Here is a 25027-nt window from a genome sequence, read left to right on the forward strand (position 1 = left end):
GTAGAGTGAAAACGTGGCCCGGTGTGGTCAGCTGGTTCTTGAACTCACAGTTATCTAGCACAGGTTACACTGAGATGTAACGGTAGATGGGATTTCATTAACGAAAACAGCATGTTGTGCATGTTTTTTGCCTTAAATCCCTTACAGGAAAAGGATCAGTGAAATAATACACACGGCTCTGAATGAAGTGATACCTTACCTAGAATAGTTTTAATTGTGTTAAAATTAAATGGCAGATGAGAGAAGTTCAGTGTGGTAGCAGTTGAAATTTAACAGGTGAATGTGAGAACTACTTAAGCAAAAAAAAAATACGTATATATATATGTATATATATATATATACACACACACATATATATACATATTTTAATATTTATATTTATATATAATATATATATTTATATATACATATTTTTAATATATATTTATATTTATATATTATATTTATATATAATATATATTTATATATATACATATTTTTTTTTGTGTGTGTGTGTATATATATATATATATATATATATATATATATGGCCTCTACATCATTAAAAACAGACCACCAGGGAAGCAACCAAGATGTCCTTCAGGAGGTGAATGGATAATATCCATACCGTGAATATTACTCAGCAATCAAAAGAAATGAACTGTCATGCTATAAAACGACAAGGAGGAAACTGAAGTAAATAGCGCTAAGTGATAAAAGCTAATCTGAAAGGGCTGTAGGATTCCGCCTCTATAATGTTCTGGAAAAGGCAAACGTACAGATACAGGAAAAAATCAGTGGTTGCCAGGGGTTTAGGGGGAGGGGGGAGGAATGAATGGGTGGAACATGGGATGTTTAGGACGGTAAAAGGATTCTGTGTTTTATTATAATAGTGGATACATGTCATTGTACATTTGTCAAAACCCATGGAATGTGTAACACACAGTGAACCGTACCATAAATGATGGGCTTTAGTTAATAGTGTAACAGTATTGGCTCATCAATTGTAACACATACCACACTCACAAAAGATGTTATGAGTAGGGGAAATTGGGGGTAGGGGTGGAGGAATATACTGGAACTCTCTGCTTCATGCTCAGTGTTTTTTTTTTTTAAACTTTTTTTAACGTTTATTTATTTTTGAGACAGAGACAGAGCATGAACGGGGGAGGGTCAGAGAGAGGGAGACACAGAATCTGAAACAGGCTCCAGGCTCTGAGCGGTCAGCACAGAGCCCGACGCGGGGCTCGAACTCACGGACCACGAGATCGTGACCTGAGCCGAAGTCGGGCGCTTCACCGACTGAGCCACCCAGGCGCCTCTCATGCTCAGTGTTTCTGTAACCCTAAAACTGCTCTAAGAAATAAAGTCTATTAATGAAAAAGAAAACATAAACATGAGGTAATAGCTGAACTCGTGCAAGTATCTTCTTACTAAAAACCAAAAACAAAATCCCAGACCGTCAGCAGTTTATCCCGCTTCTGGGAAGTACCTGGCTGTGAAATATTCTGCCAGAAATGTATATTACACAATGGCAGCAGAGAGAGAGAGCGATGACTGATTGATAGATAGATAATCTCTGTAACTGTGTATATCAAGTAACTTTCTCATATCTTTGTCATATGCAGCATGATATTTACACTAAATGCTACTCAAGCTTTCCTTGCTCCTCTCTCTCCAGTGACCACGGGCACATCGGCCTTGGAGGTATATACCCCAAAAGAAATCTTCGTGGCAAATGGGACACAAGGGAAGCTGACTTGCAAGTTCAAGTCTACTAATACCACCGGCACGTTGACCTCAGTCTCCTGGAGCTTCCAGCCAGAGGGGACCGACACCACTGTGTCGGTAGGAATGCTTGATCGCGCCTGCTGGGCCTGCCTCCCGGGTTCTTTACGGCTGTGATGTCAGAAATACCCATTCTTCTGATGGTTCCCTTCCCAAAGAAGTGACTGCGTTGACTCGGAGATTTCAAGGCCCTTCTCTTGCTCTAAACTCTCCAGGAAAAAATAAGTTCAGCATCTCTTAAATGCAGCTCTTTCCTTGGCTTTGCACAGCACTCTCTCCCCCCCCCCCCCCCCCCCCCCCCCCCCCAGTTCTTTTCCATCAAATCCCCTTATGGAATTTCTCTTCCACGGAGCCCCCGCTGGCCGGCCTTGCTGACTCTGATCGTGGTTTATCCTCCGCATTTCAGCTTTCATTTGCCCCATTTTTTATTGAATTTCTTTGAGGTCTTCCTGTTACACACACACACACACACACACACACACACACACACACACCCCTTTCTGACTTAATTATGAGGTTGTTTGCATTTATCGTAGAGCCGCCTGACTCAGCAGTCGTCCCTGGAGCTCACTGTGCGGTGGGGATGTGGGGTCTTCAGAACCGTGTGCAACCCAGGCTGCCCTCAGTCCTCAGTAGGAGTAAGGATGGCACATTGGTGGGGCGCCTGGGTGGCTCAGTCGGTTAAGCGTCCCACTCTTAATTTCATCTGCGGTCATGATCTCTCGGTTGTGAGATCGAGCCCCGCATGGTGCACACGTGCTCTCTCTCCCTCCCTCCCTCTGTCTCTCTCTTAAAAAAAAAAAAGGAATGGTTTGTGGGTGACTTCAGACTAAGGTGAGTGGCGGAACGAAAGCGAGGTCCAGTTAGTAACTAGCCGAGTGCTGGCTGAGCCGTGGGGCTCTTCAACACCGACCATCCTGGTTCTTGTCCCAAAGAGGGGGATGCTCGCACTTTCTGGGGCTGCTGTGAGGGCCCAGGGGGACATTGTTCAAGTCTGCTCCTGCTAGGTCTAGTTCCTGAGGTGGCTCGCGGACGTAACTCACCGTGTTTCCGTTCCGTCTGCGTGTTGACCGACCTTTAAGTATCAGCCTGTGCTTTCGCAGTGTTTCACAGTCCCGGTTGTCCGTGCGCAGCTGGGACAGAGTCTGTCATTTCTCTTCCCGACCACTTCTTCTCTTGCATGATGACGAGTCACCTTGTTGGTCCTCACCCGGATGTAATTGCGCCCCTCACATCACCCCCTCACCTTCACGAGGAAGGAGACTTCTCCCCGCTTACAAGCTGGGGAGGGCCTGGGGACCTGCTCCGAGAGTCGTCACACCGTCCAGGCTGGAATCATTCACCCCCCGTTTTCTTGCGCTCTGGTTACTCGGTTTTTTTTCCCTTACGTGTTCTTTCTCAGATGGAAACATTTGTTGATAACCAACTCTAGGCTTTAGGGATTGCTTGAAGCACTGTTTCTCAGTCTTTTTATTCATGATCACCTTCCTAAGGAGTCTTTTTAAAACACACTTTTCCCAATTTCTGCCCCCATCTACGAAACTTCATTCATTCATTCATTCATTCATTCATTTATTTATAGGTTTTTTGGCTTTTTTTTTTTCTAGAGAGAGAGCAGGTCACAGGCAGAGGCACAGAGAGAGAGAGAGAGAGACAGAAAGGGGGGGGGGGGGCTCCATGCTCAGCACGGAGCCCGACTCAGGGCTTGATTCCATGACCATGAGATCATGACCTGAGCCAAAATCAAGAGTTGGACCCTCAACCGACTGAGCCACCCAGATGCCCCATGCAATTTTAATACTACAGATACATTGCATATCTGTGCTTTGTGTGTAAAAAGAGCGAAGTATTTTTCTCTTTCTCCCTTGCCCTTAGAGCCAGTATTTGCCCCCCCCCCCCAGGGGAGATGTCACCCCTGTTGAGAAGGCACAGCTTAGAAACTCTAGTGGGAATTATCTGCCTCATAGCTGCTGCTATGACATTTTGAAGTGTCTTTTTTTTTTTTTTTTTTTTTTTTGCAGAAAGCCTTGTGTTAAGAATTTACCCTTGATGCCTTTCCTTAAAGAACAGAGGGACTACCTGTCCATTGTCTCTAGGTCCTGAGTTCCTGAGGGTCTTCTCTGGGAAAACTTGGGGGTGTGCATTGAGATGACTATAGCCCCTGAAATAAAACCGTTTTTATGTTTAGCCTCAGTGGCTTCAGTTTCATATGTGACGTTATCAAAGCTATGTATCTTCTGTTGAAATAAGTCTCCAAAAGAAAATCTCGGTTGCACTGGCTTGGAATATATACCCGATTTCCAAATTCTTGGGTGGACCTGTGTCCCCCAGGATTTATATAAAAAAGGAGGAAGCCCTGGGTGTTGTACCAAGAAGGAAGGAAGGCTGAGGTCAAGTCCAGGAGTGCTCACCGGGTCCGGCTGGGTGTGATTCTGTGTGTGGTAGCACAGGAATGAGTGAGAGCAGGCATCACACACACACACACACACACACACACACACACACACACACCCCTGGGAAAACTTACTGCTGCTTCACACAAACGTGGCCTCAGTGCACAACATGGCTTCCTGTAGAGGCAAAAGCAAGCACACGTAGGTTTACTCAAGAAAGTCTGAAGAATTGTTTAAACCTGCGAGGGTTTCCCAGCTGAAGTCTTTGGTCAGAGTAGACATGGGGGGCATTGTTTAGTCTACAGCAAATTAAACATCCCCTGGAAGATGTCCAATGGTAATAACTTTCTTTCAAGTAGTGGCTCCATTTATGCTACAAACATTCTTGCCGAGGGGGTCAAGGCAGGTGAACATACCTCAAGACTTACTATAAAGAACATGCTGTATTTTTGATGAGTGTGTTTAGCTAATCCATTGGTACTTCCACACCAGCCTGGTTACAGGTAGTTCCAGAATGCTTAGCTATTGATGGAAGATCTTTTAACTCACAGGTGTCAGAACGTGTATAAGAAGATGAGCAGGATGCTTTTGATTTTCACAGATTTTCAGGAAAATTGAAGCCCGGCATACCACAGATGCCTTTTCTAGGCTGTGGAATCAGAGTCCCCATGTCTAAGCTGGAGCTCATCTTTTCTCCCCTCTGTTTACCTTCCTTGCTAGTTCTTTTCAGGTAGCTGTGTTTGTCTAATGACCCAAATTTTAAAATCTTGAGTCTTATGGGGGTTTATTTTGGTCCTGCCCTTCCCTATCTGCTCCCACTTCTTTTCCATCCCAGGAAATACGAATGTTTGCTGGGTCTTCTGTTTTGATTTCTGACATTTAGCGCTCATCAGCTTTCCTGCTTCTCTGCTCTCCATCACATGATAAAAACCGTGCTAGGACTAGTGCAGTAGCCCCCTTGGTTGTTCCTCCACTTCTGTTCATCTTTCAATCCAACCTTACATTCCACGAGGTTCATAGCCCTACAACAGTTCTTGTACCTTGTCCCTCCTCTCGTTGGAAAGCCCAGTTTCCCACTGCTAACAACGCTCAGCGCTTTGTCTGGAATGTCTTGCAGGTCACTTCCAGCTTCACACTTCAGCCCTGCTTCCATTCTCTTATGAGATCATCTCCAAGCTAGTAAAAACTCTAACAGACTTCCAAGGAGGGTAAAATCTGAGAGCCTTCATAGTTGTTTGTGTTTTTTTTAACATTTATTTATTTTTCAGAGAGACAGAGTGCAAGTGGAGAAGGGCAGAAAGAGAGGGAGACACAGAATCCAAAGCAGGCTCCAGGCTCTGAGCTGTCAGCACAGAGCCCGACGCGGGGCTCAAACCGTTGAACCATGAGATCATGACCCGAGCCAAAGTCAGATGCTCAGCCAACTGAGCCACCCAGATCTTAGTTCCTGAGAGCCTTCATAGTTCTTAACGAGCATTTAGATTATATTAAGCGTAGGGGTATATGCTTGATAAATGATAATAATGTAATTATTACTATTAATATTTTCTAGTGATCATTTAGGCATTGTGGAGGGTGGGCTAGAGGAGATCAAGGCCAGTAAAGAGGCCACAGTCCAAGATGATGAGAGCATGAAATGAGGTATTATCAGTGGGACTTCAGTAGAGAGAAGAAAGAAAGGTATGAGGTAGAATTGACAGGATTCACTGGGTGGAGATTAACTGGATGGGAAGGAAGGTAGAGGAATCAAGGATTACTCCAGGATTCTAGTTCGGGAGACTGGAATAATCCACCCGTTGAGGTGGGACACACAGGTGGAAGGTGGAGGTTACAGAGCAAGGTGATAAATTTGGAGGTAGGCAGCTGGGTTGTAAAGTTAGTAGGCATTTGGATGAGGAGATTCTAGGGCTCAGGGGAACATCACGGATGGAGAGAGGGGCTGGGGAGTTACCAAAATATCAATGGTCCTTAAATCTTAGGAATGGATGCGATCATAGGGAGGATTTGCTGTGTTCAGAGGGTTCTGAAAACGTTCCGGTTGAGTTATCGTGGAGCTCGTGGTTGACTCCTACTGATTTGTTTGCCTGGCCCCACTATCACCCGACCTGTGAATAAGAAGAAAGGCATCAGGCCTCCTGCCGAGATGCTTGGATTGAAGCCAGGTATCAGGATAGATCCCCACTTGCCAGGCCTTAATCTAGTTTCCAAGGTGCTGGGCTTGACCAGCCCTTGTCAACGTTTTCTTTGAGAAAGGAGTTCCTTGGCTAAAAGCAGGTGTGAGGAAAGAGTGAGCTAGAGTCTGACTCTTCAAAGAGAAGCGAGAACATTGGGGGTATCTGGGCTTCCACTCACACACCCATGCCATTTCCAGAGGAAACTGATACCTAAGAGGGAGAAACCCATCAGACTAACTGATCTGTCATATTTAGGCTTTGTTTTCTTCATGTCTTTGTATAACTAAATAGTAAACTTCATGAATCCAGACTGAAATTTTTGGATTCACAGGCTCTGTCACGATGACAATCACTGGCTGTGAAGGGTCAGATGGTCCTGACTTTGACCTTGGGTTCATCACCTGTTATCACTGTAACCTTGGGCAAGTGGCTTCTTTGAGTCTCCTTTTCCTTCTATATGAAAAGGTGGGCAGTAATCACTACATCAGGGGTATATTGAGAAGATTTAAGATGACACATGAGTTTATTTCTTCCACTGAAATAGGATTGAACCCTGTGATTTCTAAACGGTCTGGCTTAGATTCCATAGCTTATTTGCGATACGAAGTTGTATTTCTTTCTGTATGAAGTCTTTTTTAAAAAAAGAACCTTCCACACACAGCATGCCTATTACAGAGTTTAGAGCGTCTGCCTTTAGAAAATCTCACGTGTTCTTTTTTTTTCTAATTGCAGTTTTTCCACTACTCGCAAGGGCAGGTGTATCCTGGGAATTACCCACCGTTTAAGGACAGAATCAGCTGGGCCGGAGACCTCGACAAGAAAGATGCGTCAATCAACATAGAAAATATGCAGTTTATACACAACGGCACCTATATTTGTGATGTCAAGAACCCTCCTGACATTGTTGTCCAGCCAGGACACATTAGGCTCTATGTTGTAGAGAAAGGTACTTCTTGAGTGTTTCGGCGGTGATGGTGCAGCCCCCTTTATCTCCGGTTTAGTTGGAGAACAGGAGTTCCATCTCCGGGTGCATTTGGAAGGGGCGTTTTTGTGCTAGTTATGTCCCTGTTTCTGTGCACCTGTGGTCCCTCCTCACGTGCCACGGTGCGGGGAGCCACACTCACACAGCTGTAGCAACCGGCCTCCTCCTTCGGCTACCTGGAGCCTGCTGGTCCGGTTTCGGGAGTTTCCAGTTTTCAGTGTTTATCAGAAGTTAAGACCAAATCCGCTATGCTTGGGTGGGGTGGGCACCGGGAGAGCAGATGAATACTGCTGCTCCGTTCTCCAGGAGAAAGTTTTAACGTTTGCAAAAACAGTACGGTTCTTTCTCCCCCCAACCCTCCCCCCCCTTTTTTTTTCTTCCTTTTTTTTGAAAATAAGCAGGAAATGCAGGTTCTGGTGTCTCCTTTTGAGACAAAGTCTGCTTTGTTGGAGAGCACACTGAGGTGAACTCACACCCTGGATTTTCTTTGACCTCAGAGCATTGAAAGGGAGGGATTGTGTGTGCAGAAACGCTTGGCCCCGAAGCTCATTCTTTAGGATGTGTACGTCCTCAGTTAGACACCAGAAGTTCATAACGCGGATGATAAAAGAGGACGCGGTCACCGCTAAAGCGCTCGCTTACTAATTTCATAAAATCCCACGTCTTCTCTTGGTAGCAAAGCACCTTAAAACGATTTTGTTCTTTCTCTCTAGAGATCTTGCCCGTGTTTCCAGTTTGGGTGGTGGTGGGTATAGTTACTGCTGTGGTCCTAGGGCTCACTCTGCTCATCAGCATGATCCTGGCTGTCCTCTATAGAAGGAGAAACTCTAAACGAGACTACACTGGGTAAGAAGCACTGCTTTGGGGGGTGGGGGGGAGGGCGGGCGGGTGGGTGGGGGAAGGAATCAAAAACTGCCTGTATTTTTTACGGAAAAAGAATTGTGAAGAATTAGTTACTGTTCGCATTTACACCAGAATCAGAGGCGTGCCAACGTGGGCATGCAGAAATCGGTGGCCTGCTGTCAGACGTGGGCTGGGACACTAATCCCTGCTTCAGAGGGATCAGTGTCCCTTTCTTCGGTTTGGTGCCGTGAAGCCGGTAAACGGCTTCAGCTGACGGACGTGAGGAGGAGGGCTTTTCCTTTCTGTATTTTTGTAAGCAGCTGTATTGCTTTGATCATTCTGGAGTGCATGGCTGGCCCCATCCAACCTGGGATACAGTAAAAGTTGGGCACCCAAACATAGAGGGGAATAGATTTTCTTTTTGTTTATGGCTGTTCCCTTGGAGCAGAGGGTGTGTGCCTAACTGAGGACCTTCTCTCTCCCCGACTCCAGCTGGACAGCTGACCCATGTAAGCTATGTAGAACTCGTGGGGTAAGACCGAGCGGAGGCTGGGTTCCAGTTGTAGCACGAGCCGGGTCCCACGTGCACGGGCGCGGCTTACCCAGCCCGAAGGCACGGCGATCTGAGAGGGTTGCATGCCCCGGGCCCCCTTGCTCGTGGACGGCGGGAACCCGGGCCCCTCTGCGCCGGGCTCTAGGAGTGCCGTGTTTTAAACAAGCTCGAGTGTTCAAACTCAGATACTGTTTGCTCGGAATGCTTCTGTTCTGCCGACTGTATCTCCCCCCCCTTGCATGGTGAGTGCTTTACGAGGAAATGTAACCGGAGTGTTGGTTTTCAACGGGAGACTAATCCAGGATGGGGACATACCAGCCTCCTTAGTTCTTCGCTTTGGGGTTAATAAAGGGGCAGAAGAGCGTGCCTTCGAATCCTGCATGGCGTCGTGAATGCTGCTTTTCTTCTTACTTCGGTTTTTTTTCCCCCCCCCTCCCTTTTTCTACCTTGGTGTGCCGGGATCAGATCCTGCTTATCTTCCACTTCTTAAGAAAAGCTGACATAGACGACACACTGGGACTGTAACAGGGCTGGGGTCTCCTTCCACCTACACTAGACACATGGTAACTAATCACATCGCCCGTTGCTGTTAACATTCGTGTGTACGTATTCAGCCCATCTCCCTTGTTGACGACTAACTAGCTTGCTCCGAGCTAACCCAACAGTTATTATGGTTTGTCCGCAAATACGTCCTGCGTTTGCACTGGCAACTTGTCGAGCATACCAGCCCAGTGAAACTGGGTTGTCAGGTTTCCTAGGGCTTGTACGATTATCCGAATATATATGTTCTTCATGTAGAATGGCTTTGTGTGTGTGTGTGTGTGTGTGTGTGCGTGTGCGTGTGTGTGTGTGTGTGTGTGTGTTTTAGTGTTCTTTTATGCATGAATTGTGTTGTGATTGAGACCCTCTCTGTGTTAGATACTCAGACCATTTTCATTTGGGATGCAAAGCTTCCCGTTTCAGAGAAGACGCAGCTTAAACACACAGCTGGCTTCGGTCTTCGTAACAACACTTGAACGTGAACCTTGCCAAACTCCTAAGATTTTCTTTAAAAATACACCCGAAAGGATTGAAGCTCTGACAAGTATCGATAGAGAATCCCTAAAGAGTTCCCTCCCGGCATTTGCCTTCCCTTCTTTATTTACGAGATGATCCTTGTTGTTAAAGACCCCCCCCCTCCCAGGCCCTTGAAAAAGTCCAGCCTGTGTGATGTGGCATTCCACAGTTTCTTATCACTCACGACTTCCTGGGTTTTCTTCGGTTTGGTTGTAGTTCGGGGCGGGGGGGGGGGGGGGGGCGGGACACCGAAGATGGGGAACTAGGGAATGAAAGGAATGAGATGAGCCAAGACTGCAGCCTCGATGTGGATCTGTAATTCGGGAAATACATTCAGCAGGGGCTCGCCTTGCATTGCTGTTACGAAGGCTTAGCTTACTCCCGTAAACCTTTATCCCAGAGGAGTGACGGCAGGAGAAACACACGAAGCAGCCAGAGGATAAATGGGCATTATAGCCAGAGGCCCTTCAGGAGACAGGATTATTGCACAGTGAGGCAAAGAGGTGGCACCATACTGGTTTCTGTATTTAGCCCAGAGGAGGTTCACTGACTTACAAGAGATAGTGTCAGGGATTTAAAAAAAAGTCTCAAGATCTGTGATCATTTTGACACTCATCGTTCTGTCGTGTTTTGTTCTATCTGCGGCTTCATCTTGTCATCACTTGCATTTCTAGATTTTTCCCCCTTTATTTTAATTAATTTTTTTTTTTTTTTTACATCTGTTCTCCACATTGCCAACTCATCAGCTGCAGTACATCAGAGAGTGTCTCACCGGTTAAGCAGGCTCCCCGGAAGTCCCCCTGCGACACAGAGGGTCTAGTAAAGAGCCTGCCTTCTGGATCTCACCAGGTAACGGCTGATTGCCCTTTTGCCCGCCGCCCTGTGCTCTCTGCCACTTGCCTGGTGCAGGAAAGGACACTGAGCCGTGAGACAGAAGCGGAGTAAGACAGGAAACAGAGCAAGAGAGGACGAGGGGAAATACGCTGGCTGGGGAGGATCACAAGCACCACTAACAGATTGTTCGCCAATAACGTGGCTCCTCTGGCCCGAATGAAATTAGGAAACGGCTTTGGCAGGTGTAATTCCTTCATTGCTTAAGGAAATAAATCCCAAGACCTAGATTCTGTTTTGAGGTCCTCTAAAGGACCAGAAATTCGCAGGGAAGAGTTGATATTCTTGGTATTGAAAATAAAAAAATTATTTTGTATGAATTCTTCAGAAGAAATTGAAAGTCAACATTTATCTGGATAACTGGTAGGCTGGATGAACAAGGAAAGGCATCAATTTCTGCTTCTTATAGAGAGTACAGAAGGGGCGCCTGGGGGCTCAGTCGTTGAAGCGTCTGACTCTTGATTTCGGCTCAGGTCATGGCCTCACAGTTTGTGAGCTCGAGCCCTGCGTCAGGCTCTATGCTGATAACACAGAGCCTGCTTGGGATTCTCGGTCTCCCTCTCTGCCTCTCCCCTGCTCCTGTGCGCTCTCTCTCCCTCTAAATAAAAAAAAAAAAAAAAAATACTTTTTTTTTTTTTTTTTAAAGTACAGAAGAGAAAGAACTTTTATTTAGAACTTAGCACAGAATCTAGCATCACGGTTAATACTGTGTTTTGGCTGTGCTATTGTAACTGTAATTGTGGCGTGGCAAACATTCCACAGCTTAGTATATACAATTCTGTTGTAGAGCAACTTTGTTCTTCTGGGGTCGAAAGCATCCTAAGGAATTTGGTTAGTTACAGCTTTTCCCTGAGGTGTTTTAGAGGTCGGATGGATTCAAAAGGAAGTAATGGTGTTAATACATAGTGAGGAAACTGAGGCATTGTGATATTAAATTACTAAAAGCTCATACCCAGCTAACAACAGAATTAGGGCTAGAGCTCAAGTTTCTAGACCGTACATTCTCTGTCATAACAGCATCAGGGCTCATGACTTACTCCTAGTCTGTCTCTCTCTCTTGGATAACACAGTGTACCTCAGATACACTAATTTGGATTGTGAATGAGAATAGGGTTGTGAATAAAGGCTTGAGAGTTGGGCCTAAGATCTAAAAAGCCTTGGAAACTTTTCTTCTGCCTTTGAAGTGCTGTGGGAGTTGCTCACCCGCTGAAAGCAGACTAGGAAACGAATGGTTTGGGGACGTTGGCAAACAGGTTGAATGGTACTGTTTTCCCTAAGAGAAAGGAAACGAGGAGTCCTGTGATCATCTGAGTTTACTGCCTTGAAGCAGTTTCCACACTGCAGTGCCAGGAGAAGAAACAGAAATGGAGCTCAGTTGTCTCACCGACTTGAGGAGGCAGAAGTCAGTGTTTGGAGAGGCCAACGTAGCTAGGCTTGCTGCAGCAAAGTACCAGAGAAGAAGAAACTACACAGAGCAGAAGAGCGTTTCAGACATCTGGAGTGGTGGGGCTCCCTTGAGCCTTTTCTGAGTATAGTTTTTTGCATGCATGGGAGAAAAGACCCTACAACCAGAGAAAGAACCACTTGAAAAGCACTAGGTTATATGATATCCTACAGGGCTAGGAATTGTTTGTGTTCCTAAAAGCCGGAGTGCAGAGACCTCACAATATACAGAATATCGGTCGTGGTCCTCAGAATGGTCATGCGTTAGTAGTGTGGTTAAGGTAGCACCAGAATAAGGATGCTGTGGATCTGCCATAACAAAGCGTAAAAGGAGGCCTTTAAAGAATCAAACTAAGAAAGTATTCTAGCTGCGTGCCATAACAAAACCCAACACTCTTTACAAGAATACAACAAAACTCAGCACCCAACAATGCAAGTTTACCAAGTCCGGCACCAGTCAAAAATTACCACACGTACAGAGAAGCAAGAAAATAAAAACATAAATAAGAGAAAAGCCAGTCAACAGAAACAAACCCAGAAATGACAGACAATGGAATTCATAGAACCAGGACTTTTAAACAAGTATGATGAATCTTCTAAATAACCTGAATGATGTAAAGGAAACCTTGACATAATGAGGAAATATAAAAAAGACCAAAGTGGAAACAAAACAAAATAAAACAAAACAAAACATTGGATGGTGTAAACCACAGATTAGACACTATAGAAGAAAAGATCAGTAAGCTTGAAGACACAGCAATAGAAATTATCCAAAATGAAGCATGAAGAGACGGGCAGATGAGTGAAAATGAACAATATCAAACAATCTGATGGGAGTCTGGAAAGGAAAGGAAAGAGAAGGGAGTAAGGGAAAAAAATCAAAGAATAATAGCAAACGCTTTCTATTCTTTTCACTATTTCTTCTGATATTTATCTTCATGTTTCTGAACAACTTTATCACATTGCTACTTCAGTACTTCAATTTTAGATACTATCTAGTGACTCCATACTATGAAAAATGAGAACATACATTTCTTTTTCTCCCAGCCTTTCTTCCCAGTACACACTCTGTACACATACATATATATACACCGGCCTCTCCCCAGTGTGTATCTCACTGTAGTTAGGTATATTTCAGTGCCACGTGTACCTGTTTGTTTTTCACTGTTGTACCACATATATATGCTTCCTTTTATACTTCTTTGTTTTTCACGGAGCCAATATTTGCCTCATTTTTTGTTTGCATAGTTTTCTAAGTACATGTTTATATTCCTTCTCAGAACTCTCTAATTGGAACACCTTCAAACATGCCACATATTCTGTTGGTTTCGTTTTCTTTTTGGAGACATACCTGTTAGAATCTTCTAGCTTTGTTGTGCCTTAGGCTGCTGCAGAGCAGTCATCCTGGGCCTCTTCTCCCAAGGAATTTCATTTACTCATTTCTTATTTAGACCTCAGGTCTTCACCTTTTTAGTTTATTCTCATGTCACAGTGGAACGTATCATCCATAACTTCTTGAGAAAAGATGCACAGGAGATAAAAATTTTGAGGCTTTGTTTGATAAGCAGAATAATGACCCCAGAGATGTCCAGATTCTAATTCCTAGGACCTGTGGAAGGTATTGCCTCGCCTTTCACAAGGACCCCACAGCTCTGATCAAGGATCTGAAATGGGGAGATTCTCCTGGATAATCCATGCGGGCCCAGTGTCATCACAGGGGTCCTTGTAAGAGAGAGAGGCAGGAGGGTCAGAGTCAGGGAGAGATTTGAAGATGCTATAATACCTTGGGCCTTGAAGATAGAGGACGGAGTCTCAAGCCAAGGAATGCAGGCAACTTCCGTAAGCCGGGAAGAACAAGGAGGTGGGTTCCCCCCACAGCCCCCAGAGTAACGCAGCCCTGCTGATACTTGAGTTTAGCCCCCCTGGCCTCCAAAACTGTGAGATAACACATTTGTTTCTAGCATGTCTAAAGTTGTTTTTACTCTCCTCCCTCTGACGTGCTCGATAATGCAGTTGGGTAGGATTCCAGGTTATAAATTGTTTTCCTTCAGTATTTTGAGACATTGTCGATTTTTCTAGCTTCCGGTGCGAAGTTGCTGCGTTCTGATTCCTGCTTCTTTGGTAGCAGTTTTATTTCCCCCCTCAGAATCTTTTTTATCCCTTGTGTTCTGAAATTTTATAAAATTGTGAGTCTTTTTTATTCATTGTGCTGGATGCTCCATGGGCTCTTTCCATCTGAAAACTGTGTCTCTCAGTTTTAGGATATTTTCTTCCATTATTCTTTAGAGATGTTCTTCCTTCCATTTTCGGTTCTCTCTTTTTGGAAATTCCTACCAGGAATTGGACCAACTCCTAGATCAGTCCTTTAGTTTTCTAGAAGAAAACTAGAGCAGTTTTGCAGTTTTGCAGTTTTTGTTCTGCTTTCTAGCAAATTTCTGCAATATTATCTTCAACTTTTATTGAATATTAAATTTCAGCTTTTTATTTTCCAGAGCTATTTCTTTTTTTTTTTAATTTTTTTTTTAATGTTTTATTTATTTTTGAGTCGGAGAGAGACAGAGCATGAGCAGGGGAGGGGCAGAGTGAGAGGGAGACACAGAATCGGAAGCAGGCTCCAGGCTCCGAGCTGTCAGCACAGAGCTCGACGCGGGGCTCGAACTCACAAACCGCGAGATCATGACCTGAGCCGAAATCGGACGCTTAATCAACTGAGCCACCTAGGCACCCCTCAAGAGCTATTTCTTATTCTCTAATTATAACGTCCTCTACTTGTTTTCATGAATGCATAGTCTTACCTCTCTGAGCATATCATTTTTTCTTCTGTTTTATGTGATTTTGTAAATGTTTTCTCCCATTACTTGATTTTGCTGTTTCTTTTGAATTCCCTTTTTCTCTTATTATTTCTGTCTTTCATATTAGAAGCTTTACTCAAATGCCCAATGATCCTTGGCTATCCATCGTATTTAATTAAGGTACTCAAATCTGGGGGCGCCTGGGTGGCTCAGCCGGTTGAGTGTCTGACTTTAGCTCAGGTCATGATCTCACAGTTCTTGAGTTCAAGCCCCACATCGGGCTCTGTGCTGACAGCTCAGACCCCACTTCAGATCCCCATTCCCCCCTCGCTCTGCCCCTCCCCCCCCCAAAAATAAATCAAATCATTTGAAAAATAAGGCACTCAAATCTGATCAGCTCTTTGTGCAGAGATAGAGTTTCCCGGGTGGGGGGGGGCGGGGGGGGCTTCGCTGTTTGTATAAAGTGCTGGCTGTTTTCCAGTTCGGGGCCTCTAAGTGTCAGTTGCAGAGGGTCCTTTCTCTTGAGTTAGTCAATTTTTCCAGAAGGAAATCTGATCTCCGGCTTGGGAGTTGAACAGAGGAAGGAGAGATGAGGGCTCACTGTTCAGGAAGCAGACTCGCCCACCCCGTTTTCAGTGCAGACACCTCCCCCAGCCGTGCCTGCTGTTCTGGAGTCAGAGACTACCTCACTTCCTGTGAGTAAGCCCCCCCGGGTTCTGCCCAGGCCTGACTCGATGGCATTTTCTAGAGGTTGGTGAGAATTCACGCACCGTGTCGATCTCTATTGGCATTTTTCAGCATTTGCAAGATAACACCAGGTTAGCTTTGGGGTGTTCCTCATAGTCGATTCTTGGCTTATTTCCTCGGGCTCAGTGCAGACCCCTGAAGGCCCCCGCTCTCCCCGTCCTGTTGTAAAGCAGGGCTTCTGTTCAGGTGGCATGGACCTGGAGTCCCCTGGGTCTTCCTTGGTTATTTTCATCTTGCCTACCAAACTTTTTAGTTTCCAGTGGTGCTTGTTAAAACTAGCTTCTGCCTTGCACGTTTCTGGAATTTACCAATCCTGTGCCAGTTAACCCAAGGCTTGGAAGTGGACCGTGTGATTTCCTAGCAAATGTATCTTCTAGTATTTGTTTCACTTAGATTTGCGTTTAGTGGGCGTGTCAACTTACAACAGGGAATGTCACCCTAAGGTTAAAACATTCGCTTCACTTACTCTGCAAGCCCCGTAGAGCGTTAGCAGGTGACCCTGGTGTGTGTTTTTATTCCCCACCACACGCTACCTTCAGCTTATGTCTCAGGGGTGCATACATTTCAGAGCCCCAGAGTATTTAACGGAGGTGGTTCTCTCCAGAATCCTTTATGGTAGCTGTGTCTTCAGTTTGTTCAAACTAAGGCCACAATGGTTTTCACAGTTCGGGAAACTTGACCCCATTAGGGAATTTAGGAGATTAAATACGTTTTATAAGTTGGGCACAACCAAACAATAATTCTTTTAAGAATCTAATCATCCCAAGGGGCGCCGTCGGTTAAGCCTCCGACTTCAGCTCAGGTCACAATCTCGCGGTCCGTGAGTTCGAGCCCCGCGTCGGGCTCTGGGCTGACGGCTCAGAGCCTGGAGCCTGCTTCCGATTCTGTGTCTCCCTCTCTCTCTGCCCCTCCCCCGTTCATGCTCTGTCTCTCTCTGTCCCAAAAATAAATAAAAACTTTTAAAAAAAAATTAAAGAATCTAATCATCCCTTTGTATGTTCTGTTTTGATCACTTCCACACACAGGTGAGCGCTTACTGTATGTGCAGTGTGGGCCGAACACGGGAGATGCAGGGGTGATTAACACCCAGGCCCTGCCCTGGAGAACCTTCGAGTCTCCTGGGATGTTGAGATCATTTTTAGGATTTTCCATTATGTGGAGAATTTTTTTATACATAGCCTAACGAATAATTGCTGTCATTATTGTTTTTTAATACCCTGACCAACAACCTTGAGGAAATCTTTGTATTTAGATAAACTTCAGGGTAGTGTTTTAAGAATTAATGATGTGTGAGGTGCCCGAGTGGCTCAGTCAGTTAAGCGTCCAACTTCAGCTCAGGTCACGATCTCACAGTTCATGGGTTCGAGCCCCTCAGCATTGGGCTCTGTGCTGACAGCTCAGAGCCTGGAGCCTGCTTTGGATTCTGTGTCTCCCTCTCTCTCTGCCCCTCGCCCACTCATGCTCTGTCTCTCTCTCTCAAAAATAAATAAACATTTAAAAAATGTTTAAAAAACAATTAGTGATGCGTTACAAACCAGCACTGACTCTGGGGTCTAGCCAATGGTGTTAACTTGGGGAGAATTATTTAACTTCAGCGTCTGTTCTCGTCTCTGAAATAACGGGTTAGGGCAAGTTGATCTTCTCATTTTTCTTCTTCTTCTTCTTCTTTTTTCTTTTTTTAAGTAGGCTTCATGCCCATTGTGGAGCCCAGTGTGGGGGCTCAAACTCACAAGCTTGCGATCAAGACCTGAGCTGAGATCAAGAGTTGGACGCTTAACTGAGTGAGCCACCCAGGCACCCCTCATTTTTCTGTATTTAATTATAAGGGCCCCTGGTGCACTGTGCTTTATAAGAACTGGTTTAGGCAGTTGCTGCCCACCTTAGCAATCAGGTCGGTGAAATAGGGGTGTGGATGGGAATATTTGCGGACGATCCCTTGGTGCTTTCCTCCAAGGGTTCTACCGTGACATGTTCCCTGATCAGCAAAACCGTCCATTTCCTGCCTGCAGGCGTCATCCTAACTAATAGCATTAGTAATGACCACTTGGATGAGTAAATACCTCCATGTTATCTTATCGGAAGACGAGTAGCATCCAGAATGCACTAACAAGGAAATTTACAAAAGATGTAACACCCGGGCAGGACAGTAAGTTTGCTGTATTATTTGTCTGTCCTTGGTCACCGTTTTTGTTATAATTGGAAGACTTAGTAACAGAAAGCTTGAATAAAAGTGGCTTTCAAATTAAGTAAGAGGCTTATGGGGCGCCTGGGCGGCTCAGTCGGTTAAGCGTCCGACTTCAGCTCAGGCCATGATCTCGCCGTTCGTGAGTTCGAGCCCCATATCCAGCTTTGCGCTGACCGCTCAGAGCCTGGAGGCTGCTGTCTCTCAAAAGTAAAAAAAAAACTTTTTACAAAAAGGAAGAGGCCTGTTAACTCACAAGAGTCCCAAGCACTGTACTTCTGTCTGGGTTCTTCCGGTCTGTGGCCCAACGGTGTCGTCCACACCAGTTCTTTCCATTGTTATCCTCTGCATATTGTCTTTGTTCCCAGGCTCCTTCCCGCAGCTGCCCTGGTTCCAGGCCGGACATGGGGAGGGGGGCAGGGAAGAGCCGAATCTCCTTCCCTGCAGTTTTTATTATGGAGGAAAACCTTTACCAGAAGCCCCCCCAGCGAACTTCTGAGTCCCCTTTGGGGACGGGTCACATGCTGTTGCCTCTTCCAGGCATCTGCCAAGGGACAGGAATTATGACTGGCTTCACCCCTGGGGGCGGGGCAGGGTGGGGTCCTTTACCCAAGCAAAGGGAGGGTGAACACCCAAACCTAAAGCAGGGTCCTTCCAGCGAATCGGATGTGGAAGGTTGGATGAGCAAGGGTGTTCGGTAGGCCCTCCTTGGGGTATCGCGGCATCAGGGATGAGAGGTACCATCCTTTCTTTGTAAAGCTTAGTTTAAAATAATTTTTGTGGGTATCTTTTCTGAGGAGTCGGCTTTCTAGATCCTTTTCTGGAAATGGGTCATGTTTCGTAGGCAACAGGCAGGCCTCGGGGGAGGGGTGATTGAATGGACTAGTTGTGTACTGGTCGGCTGGGTGCACAGACCTGGTGGTGCTTGAGGAAGCCCCCCGGGCATTGCCTCACCCTGTCCCCGCAGCAGCCCGGCGAGGCACGTTGTCTTGTCCCTGTTTCACACACGGAGAGACTGAGGCTTGGTTAGGTGTAGTCACCTGCTCAAGGTTACTCGTTAGCGGCAGAGCTGGTGTGAGGCCCAGATCTGTCTGGCTGGAAGGCAGGCGGGCGCTCATGGCCTCGTGTCTGTCCGGTTCTTTTCAACTCTGTTTTGATCGTCAGTCTCCTCGACCTCGGAGTCGTAATACGCAGCTGCGTTTCACATCTGTGTGCGGCAGAGACACGAACGCCGACAAAGGTGTTGAGCGAAAGTCACCGAGCACGTGGTGGAAGCAGGTGTTCTGTCTCGGTGGTGCCTGTGCCAGGGGCTCAGGTGTGACTGAGGTTAGAAAGGGTCACAGAGACCATGGCAAGCGGGTGGCCGGACACACTCAACACAGTGGCTTCGGCGTGGTTAGTGCCTGAGTGCAGCTACAGGCCTCCTCGGTCTCCCCCAGCCCTCTCCCCTCACCCTCACCCTCACCAGTGCGTTTTCATATTGGAATACACTCCATGCACGTGGAATCCAGGAGTCACTTTCTCTCGAATTGGCGCTAAAAGAAAAGACCCGGGTCAAGCGGTTCGTGTCTTGAAATATTTTCAGGAGTTAAGGATAATTTGTGTAGTAAATAGTTGGGGAAAGATCTATCCAGAGCAGTTTTTCATTTGATTGTTGTTATTTCTTGGTGGCAAAGTTCCCTCCCCCCCTCCCCGCCCCCCCCCCCCCCCCGCCGCCAAAAAAAGAAGTGGAGGGTGGAAAGGGTGAGTGCCAAGATGTATGGTAAAAACAGCTAGATTAATGACACTGCTGTTCTGGGGGTTGTTTTAGTTCTCGAGTCCCCAAAAGTGACTGTCTTAGCAGTGGCAGTCATTTCCAAGTTGATGTTGATTCCCTGGATCCTCTGTGTTCCACAGAGACCAAGGTTACTTTCAGCTTCCAATTAATCCTGAGAACCCAGCTTCAGAGAGCTGTTCTAGATTGAACTAGACCTGGGGCGCCTGGGTGGCTCCGTCGGTTGAGCGCCCGACCTTGGCTCAGGTCATGATCTCGCAGTCTGTGAGTTCGAGCCCCACATCAGGCTCTGTGTTGACGGCTCAGAGCCTAGAGCCTGCTTCAGATTCTGTGTCTCCCTCTCTCTCTGTCCCTCCCCCCCTGTGCTCTGTCTCTCTCTCTCTCAAAAAGAAATATTAAAAAAAAAATTTAGACTGAACTAGACCTAGCAGCAGATGCCTGATCTTGACCTACATCCCAGAAGTCCTTTGGTTCCATTACGTCATCCAGCCCTTCACCCAGCACCTACTGGGTCTGCCCAATACTGCTCTAGGCACGTAACTAACAAAATCCCTGACCTCAGGACCCTATTCTAAGAGGGAAGGAGAGTGAGGGCATTGGATAGTGGCAAGCAATTTGTCAAAACCAAACCCATCAACAGGAGGGAGTTTCTTGTATTCTTTAGTGATTTCCCAGTTGCTTTCAACAAATTGTTGTGTCCTCTTGTCATGAAAGACCGCACTGTCTCACATGAGAGGCCTTAATTGGTATTTTAACATTTACTGGCTGATTCTCAGATTATTCTGTGTTCTTTTTCTTCTTTGCTTTCTCTGTTCTCTTTCTGTTCCACTCCCCTAGTGTGTCAGTTACCTAATGCAGTGTAACAAACCACCCAGAAACATAAGGGCTTAAACAGCCACCATTTATTCGGCTCCCAATTCTCTAGGTTGGTTGGGTGGGTCTTCTGGTCGGGGGGGCAGAGCAGCTGATCTCCGCCGGCTCACTCGTGCACCTGCCGTCGGCTGGACAGTCTACGGTGGTCTCAATCGCCGTCTGTTAGTGGGCAGGCTGCGGGCCAGAGACACAGTTCGAGTTCGAGTGCCCACACCCCCCAGGATCCGCCGTGACACCCGGGGAGATGCAGGCTGTGGGCCTCCTAGGTGGGAATGAGGATGTTTAGTCGAAACACAGGCTTTTGGCTACCGAGCTTATGATTCCAAAGTTGGAAGCTTAAGCACAGTATTCGACTTCTCAAGGAGAGTTTTCCTGGATGGGGAGAAGAGTTGACTTTGGGTTAGATTGGACTTTTCTTTTACAGTCAGGGCCATTTTGTTGTTGTTTACAATTTTAGAATCTCTGGGTTGGAAGGGTCTATAAGGGTCATGAAATGCAAGCACCGGTCTGATATTTGAAACCCCAGCCTCTGCTCAGACCTCCTCCCCAGGCGTCCAAGAACTCACTGTGCCCCCGCTGGGGCCCTGCAGCCCCCTTCCTCCCTGCTGAGGCCGAGGGGAGGACCTCTTCTACACTCGTCCGTGCAGGGTTTTCTTTACGTCATAGCTTCTTGGTTTTTTATTTTGAAATAGGAAAAATAGTTACCTGCTCTTAAATATTAAAGAAGCAGTACTTTTATTGGTTATGATAGGATCAGACTAAAAGGATTATGCGGTAGGTATGTACATGGGAGAATATTTGAAGTGTCTTTAAGCACCTATTTGTACAAAGTGACCAGTTCAAATCGTTCGTGACTTTGCTGGCATCCAACACACTGGTTTCCTACGTGCATCATTCTGAGGCTCACCACGTCCGTGGGTCTCAGGTTGGTACAAGTCCCCATCTTCGTCCTCGGATCCCAGTTCCAAGGGTTGAGGAGCCCTGTGACAGGGACTAAGATAAGGACAATCCCTGAGGAGGAACATTGCAGTGTATAGAAACTCCCAAACAGGGGCGCCTGGGTGGCGCAGTCGGTTAAGCGTCCGACTTCAGCCAGGTCACCATCTCCCGGTCCGTGAGTTCGAGCCCCGTGTCGGGCTCTGGGCTGATGGCTCAGAGCCTGGAGCCTGTTTCCGATTCTGTGTCTCCCTCTCTCTCTGCCCCTCGCCCGTTCATGCTCTGTCTCTCTCTGTCCCAAAAATAAATAAACGTTGAAAAAAAAATTTAAAAAAAAAAAAAAAAGAAACTCCCAAACAGATACACAGCCACGCAGAGTAAGGAAACACCTCTGGGCACCAGCATTAACTGTCCCAGAGCAGCCCAGCCTTGGTGATAAGGTCAGTCCTAGACATCCTGCTCCTAAGAGATCTTCTGGAGGACCTTCCGAAGAAGGAACCCTTTACTCTGGAGCCCTAATGTTAGCACTCTAATGATTGCTTCTGCACCTGCCCTTGAAGGGACCGCCCGTTTCCCCAGATCCCTAATAACTGTCCTTCTCTTCTCCAGGGCCCAGTCATATATGCGCAGTTAGACCACTCTGGCGGACATCACAGTGACAAGATTAACAAGTCAGAGTCTGTGGTGTATGCGGACATCCGGAAAAATTGAGAGAAGACCCAGAACGTGTCCTAAGCAAGAAGCAGATCCAAACTGGACTCTAACGCAGCAAGTGTAGCCCGTGACCACGTGTGGCCTTGGAGATCTGGGCAAGGACGAGCACACGTGTATTCATGGAGGGAGGAAAAGACGTGTATAGACGACATGCGTAACTATTCTATTTAATCCGATGTGGGGAGCCAGTGTTGCATGATGAAAAGATGCTATGACTCTATGTGTATATAAATTGTCTTGCTGTTTTGTGCTTTCCTTCAGGGTCATTTACAGTTGAGCAAAGTCAGAAACATTCCTGTCGCCGTGCTTTAGGTGTGGTTTGCCTTACCGGAGGTGGTAGCCGATCTTTGTCTTCGAGTAGACGTGGCCCTTTGGTCTAAGGGCTCAACCGGTCTTAGCTTTTATTGGGGTTGGAGAGTGGGGATACCGGTGACGGGAGCACGCCCAGGGTGGCCTCTACCCAGTGTCTGCACCACCTGTTCGGCTGTCGTTTTTAGAAAACATCCACGAGCTCTGCCACTTGGACACCGTTTGAGGGTTTTTGTTGGTGTTTGTCTCTCTAAAATCCAGGCGTGGGTTTCTTTGTTTTTGTTTTTGTTTTTTGCTTCGTGTGTGAGGCTTACTTTAACGTCACGCCCTTTGTCTTAATCAGTGTGTGGACCCATCATAGCAAGACTAGCAAAGGGTGAATGCCAAGGTCACTTCTTTCCAGGTACTTTCAGGTCAATGCCATACACACAACTGAAGTAGAAAAGCCAGGCCCTGCTTGAGGAGTGCGGTAGCCTTTGGAGGCTAAAAGGTACCACGTGACGTTCTTTGCCAGAGTCCTTGCTGCCTGAAATGAGGGTCCCCAGACAGCGGAAGGAGACGAGCTCCATTTCCTTTTAAGTGGGCACAAATGGGCTAATTGGGAAGCCAGCCCGTGGTACCCCAGAGCTCTCGCTGGGGAATCGGCCTTGTAAAAGCTTCCGTCATCATTCCGGCAAGAGGCAGCGTCCGTCGTGGCCCTGCAATAGCTTCTCGGTGCCTCAGAGACCTCGGAGGTTCAGGACAGTCTAGGTTTTTTTAAATCAGCAAGCAGGGCTGTTAGCATCATTCTTTCGGGAATCTCTTCTCATTCCCGTTTTGGGGCTTTTTTTTGGTGGTTTGTTTCTGGTTTTCCTTTTCTTTTTTGGCTTTTCCTTTTCTTCCCACTCTTTCCCATTCACGTGGAATTGGTAAGCAATGAGATGAGGAAAAATCTAGACACTTTGGGTATTCTTTCCAGTAGCTCATTTTCTTCCACTGACTACCCCCACCCCCTGCCGGGCCTCTGAGTTTTTATCTTTTGCTGGGAGTGAAAAGCATGGTGAAGGTCCTCGAGCACATTTACATTGTCATTCCCCCTTTTTCTAGATTATTTTGTTTTAACAGAATTTAACAGGCCCCCAGCCAGCCAGGGACGCAGAGGGCTCACCCCGAGACATTTCTGCAAAGCGGTCCACTTTTGCCTGGCGTCCTAAAACTTCCTTGCCTCCATTGTGAGAACTACAGGAGCCTGTAAAAGACGTGTGTGTGTGTGTGTGTGTGTGTGTGTGTGTGTTGGGGAGGGTGGGGGGTGCGGGGATTGTCACCCTTCTTCAAACTGATGCCAAGTTAACAATATTCTTGGCAAACCTTTGCCACTGGGAGAATCTGTGACCGAGACTGTTTTTAAGGCAGAAAGAACACGAATTGTTGAGAGACCGAGTGTGTGCCTTTCGACGTGTAATGGTTCCTTACAGTCGCTTCTTACAGAGAAAGGGCCACTCTCCTTTTGCTGCACAGGTCCTGTGAATAAAGCATACATTCCTGACACCTCCTGACCGCAGGAGTCCCGATGCCTTCCTTTCCTTGCCGGGACCCTGTGCTCGTGAAGCGGCCACCCGGAACCAGCCCCGCGCGCCCCGTCTCCCCCACCCCTGAGGTTGCCTCCCGCCAGGCCAGGCGCCCTCCCCACCCGGCCAGACACCTCGGGCTGTCATGTCAGCACGTGCACGGTGGCCGAGAGTCCCCCACCACGCTGCAGCGCCCCCGCCCCGCTGGGTCCGCGGGGCAGGCTTGTCTGAAGGAAGCTGCTAGCAACTGGGGTAGAGCGCCTCGGGGGCAGGGCTTTTGCCTAACCTCCTGCGGATTTTTGGGCCCTTCCTCTTGCCTGCCAGCGTGCCTGGGCCTGGCCACACAGGACACTGGCCCAGTTGCCTTTTCCGTGTCCAATTATTGGCAGAATGAGACCTTTTAAAGTTACACGTGATTTTTGTAGGGGGCCACCTAGAAGGGATTAGAGGTGCGAATTCCAAACCACCTGTAGTGTTTCAATGGAAATGTATCCGGCTAGGGGAAAAACCATCAAGTTCATTATTAATTTTTTGGGTTTTTTTTCCTTTCTCGATTGTACCTTTGTGAATATTTTAATACATCTTTTTCAATTACTGAACTGTGTCGTGTGTTCATTTTTAACCAAGGAGAGAAAGAGAGAAAAGCCTTTTGGCTCCTCCCACTCCGGCCACACTGGCCTCCTCCTTCTTCAGAAACACCAGACAAGTGCCGGCCGTGGGCCCTTTGCACCTGCCGCCCCCTCTCTGCCTGGAGCGCATCCTGCACCTGTTGGTGTGGTTTGCTCCCTCACTTCCTTGAAGCGTCTGCTCCGATGTCACCTCCCGGAGACTTTGTGCCACATACAGAGCAACCTCACCCACCCCCTGCCGCTGGCCCTCCCTAGCCCCCTTACTCCCACCTCGTTCTCCCTCTGTCCAGCTGTACGTGTGCTGCTCTGTTTTCCCCTGGTAGCAAAAGCACCAGAACTTTGCTGTTTTGTTCACTGCTCCGTCTTCAGTGCACAGGATAGTACCTGGCACCTGGGGGCTGAGCAGATGTTCACTGGTTGGA

General features: G+C 47.0%; 1 protein-coding gene across 1 annotated transcript in view; it reads left to right on the top strand.

Annotated features, from left to right (window-relative positions):
• The window catches only part of MPZL1 (myelin protein zero like 1), a 66732-nt gene extending 42157 nt beyond the window's left edge, over positions 1–24575 (top strand). Inside the window, exons 3-7 of the mRNA XM_043569100.1 lie at positions 1661–1827; positions 7067–7280; positions 8030–8162; positions 10515–10617; positions 22016–24575. Of these exons, the coding sequence (XP_043425035.1) occupies positions 1661–1827; positions 7067–7280; positions 8030–8162; positions 10515–10617; positions 22016–22117 (719 nt within the window). The 3' untranslated portion in view covers positions 22118–24575. The remainder of the gene's footprint in view (positions 1–1660; positions 1828–7066; positions 7281–8029; positions 8163–10514; positions 10618–22015) is intronic.
• Positions 24576–25027: the final 452 nt, after the last annotated feature.

Source organism: Prionailurus bengalensis, chromosome E4 (genome assembly GCF_016509475.1).
Source record: "Prionailurus bengalensis isolate Pbe53 chromosome E4, Fcat_Pben_1.1_paternal_pri, whole genome shotgun sequence".
Classification (NCBI taxonomy): domain Eukaryota; kingdom Metazoa; phylum Chordata; class Mammalia; order Carnivora; family Felidae; genus Prionailurus; species Prionailurus bengalensis.